The sequence below is a fragment of the Gordionus sp. m RMFG-2023 genome, chromosome 1 (assembly GCF_954871325.1).
Source record: "Gordionus sp. m RMFG-2023 chromosome 1, tfGorSpeb1-WG-v2, whole genome shotgun sequence".
Taxonomy (NCBI): domain Eukaryota; kingdom Metazoa; phylum Nematomorpha; class Gordioida; order Chordodea; family Parachordodidae; genus Gordionus; species Gordionus sp. m RMFG-2023.
Genome location: NC_088775.1, coordinates 17359818 through 17361946, shown reverse-complemented (window position 1 = coordinate 17361946; position 2129 = coordinate 17359818). Strand labels below are relative to the sequence as shown.

The following is a 2129-nucleotide window of genomic DNA, read 5'->3' as shown; positions in this document are numbered from 1 at the left end:
CCATTGAATATTTTCCTTAATCAACTTTCATTCATTTGAGCTAGTACCATTTACAAAAAAAATTCAAAATGTCTAAAGCGCATCCACCAGAGTTAAAAAGGTATATATAATGTTAATAAACGTATAGTCATATATTTTTTTAGATATTTAGAAAAAAAAGTTTCACGTAATTTTTAATTAATAAATACATTACCCTTATTTGAAAAAATATATATCAGTAAAATTAAATGGTGGACGATTGGTCACAGGGATTCTAAGAGGTTTTGATCCATTTATGAACCTTGTTGTTGATGAAGGTGTTGAGCATTGTAAAAACTCAGAGAAGCATACTATTGGCATGGTGGTATGTATAATAAATAAATTTATACATATGATTTTTCTAGGTAATTCGAGGAAATAGTGTTACCTTACTTGAATCATTGGAGCCTTTATAAATATCTCCTCTTATAATATTTTTTCACATATCTTTTGTCTATATTATGTAGTAACTCTTTGATTCCATAAATTGATATACAATTAAATACTTTAAATACATTTTTTTATAAAATAAAATTTAACAATTTTTTTTTCATGATGCCTGTGTAATTGATTTAAGTAAAAGAATGGTATCAATATCTATGTATAGGAGAATAATATAATGTTCTAGAGTTTTTCTTATTGAATAAAAATAAACATCTTTTGAGGTTAAATACTGCTCATATTGATTTATTGAGCTCTAATCATCACAATTTTTGTAATTCAATAATACCCAGAATAGAAACCTTTCTTAATTTTACCACATTACTTTTCAAGCTAAAATTTTATAAATGCATCATTAAAATCTGGAATTTTTTAAAAATCAACGACAACCTAGATAAAGAGCCCTTCAAGTTAGCCCATTTGTTTTTAAATGTGGTCAAGCTCTATTCTTATTTTTATGATTAATTCAAGATTTTTAATTGCAAAAATATAAATTTAAACATATTTTCATTAAAATAAACACAATTTTAAAAAATCCATTAATTGCTTTGTCATAATTCCCAGGAAATGCTCATTTTATCTTAAAAACAAAAACATTTTATAATTTGTTTATATTTTATAAATCTAATTAGTGTTGTTAAAAAGCCTGATTTAGGTTGATTTAAAAGAATTGCCCAATTAATATTATAACCAAAATAATAAAATATAGGGCTTGATATTTTCTCATAGCTATTTGTTAAATCTTGAGGCATATAATAATTGCTAAAATCTTAATTTGGTCATTTTTAAAAAAGGACCCAAATCTTTTAGCAATACTAGATCAAATTTTAAAATTATTTTTAACCCCACCTTATTTTAGCTGGACTACTAAATTTCAAGGAATATCTGGGGATGTCTTAAATCCTTAGATCTTTCATGACCCATGCCAAACAAATGCTAACCTGTCTACCTTCAGCCTCAGTCAGTGTAGGGGGGGGGGGTGATGCCTTGGGTGGTTAATGCGGATTCCACATGATCTGGATTTAGAATATGATCACACTTGACAGGGTGCAAAGGTGATCTTAAGAGGTTGATGCCAGGAAGGGCATCTAATTGTTTAAAAGAAACCCACACTTTAACTCTCGATTTCAACCAAATAAGAGTTGGTAGTCTCCTCATCTGCCTATAGCAAAAGAAGGATGTAAAATCTGGTTGAAGGGTAATTCCATACCAAATCGATAACTTTTCGGCTCGACCTTTTTAATTTCGATAAAATTTTGTATACTGAGAGAATATCATTAGAAAGCATCGAATCCAAAATTTTAGCCTCCTAGTACTCATAGTTCCTGAGATATCAATGGTCGAAAGTGCCAAAAATGACGTTTTTTCGAAAAATGCGATTTTTTAAAATTGAGATAAGTTAAAAAATAATGATTTTAAAAATATAAGTTATATATCAATTTATAACTCTATTAAGGGCCTTTTAGCGAATATTAAAAAATTTTTCAAAATAATATTGTTGCGGTTTTTATTTAAGTTATAAAGTTTAAACATGAAAACTCAAGTGTTTTGCTTTCCAAATTTTTTTGAATTTAATATTTTCTTATTCTCTAACCTTATATCTATTTATAAAAAAAATTTAAACTTGGGACAGCCATGGGTTTTTTAGTTATTGCGATTAAAAAAATCAA

The 2129-nt window shown here is 27.1% G+C and overlaps 1 protein-coding gene across 1 annotated transcript; it reads left to right on the top strand.

The window, feature by feature from the left end:
• On the top strand, window positions 1-569 carry LOC135931721 (probable small nuclear ribonucleoprotein G). The gene is made up of 4 exons (XM_065468993.1): window positions 1-100; window positions 144-166; window positions 219-343; window positions 384-569. The coding sequence occupies exons 1-4, from the start codon at window positions 69-71 to the stop codon at window positions 432-434; spliced, it is 231 nt and encodes a 76-aa protein (XP_065325065.1). The 5' UTR covers window positions 1-68; the 3' UTR covers window positions 435-569.
• Window positions 570-2129: the final 1560 nt, after the last annotated feature.

Bases quoted from the DNA above. Each gene is read 5' to 3' on its own strand.
- LOC135931721 (XM_065468993.1), top strand. From the start codon at position 69: ATGTCTAAAGCGCATCCACCAGAGTTAAAAAG. The intron at 167-218 runs GTAATTTTTAAT...AATATATATCAG, and splicing joins TTTAGAAAAAAAAGTTTCAC to TAAAATTAAATGGTGGACGA. The intron at 344-383 runs GTATGTATAATA...TGATTTTTCTAG, and splicing joins AGCATACTATTGGCATGGTG to GTAATTCGAGGAAATAGTGT.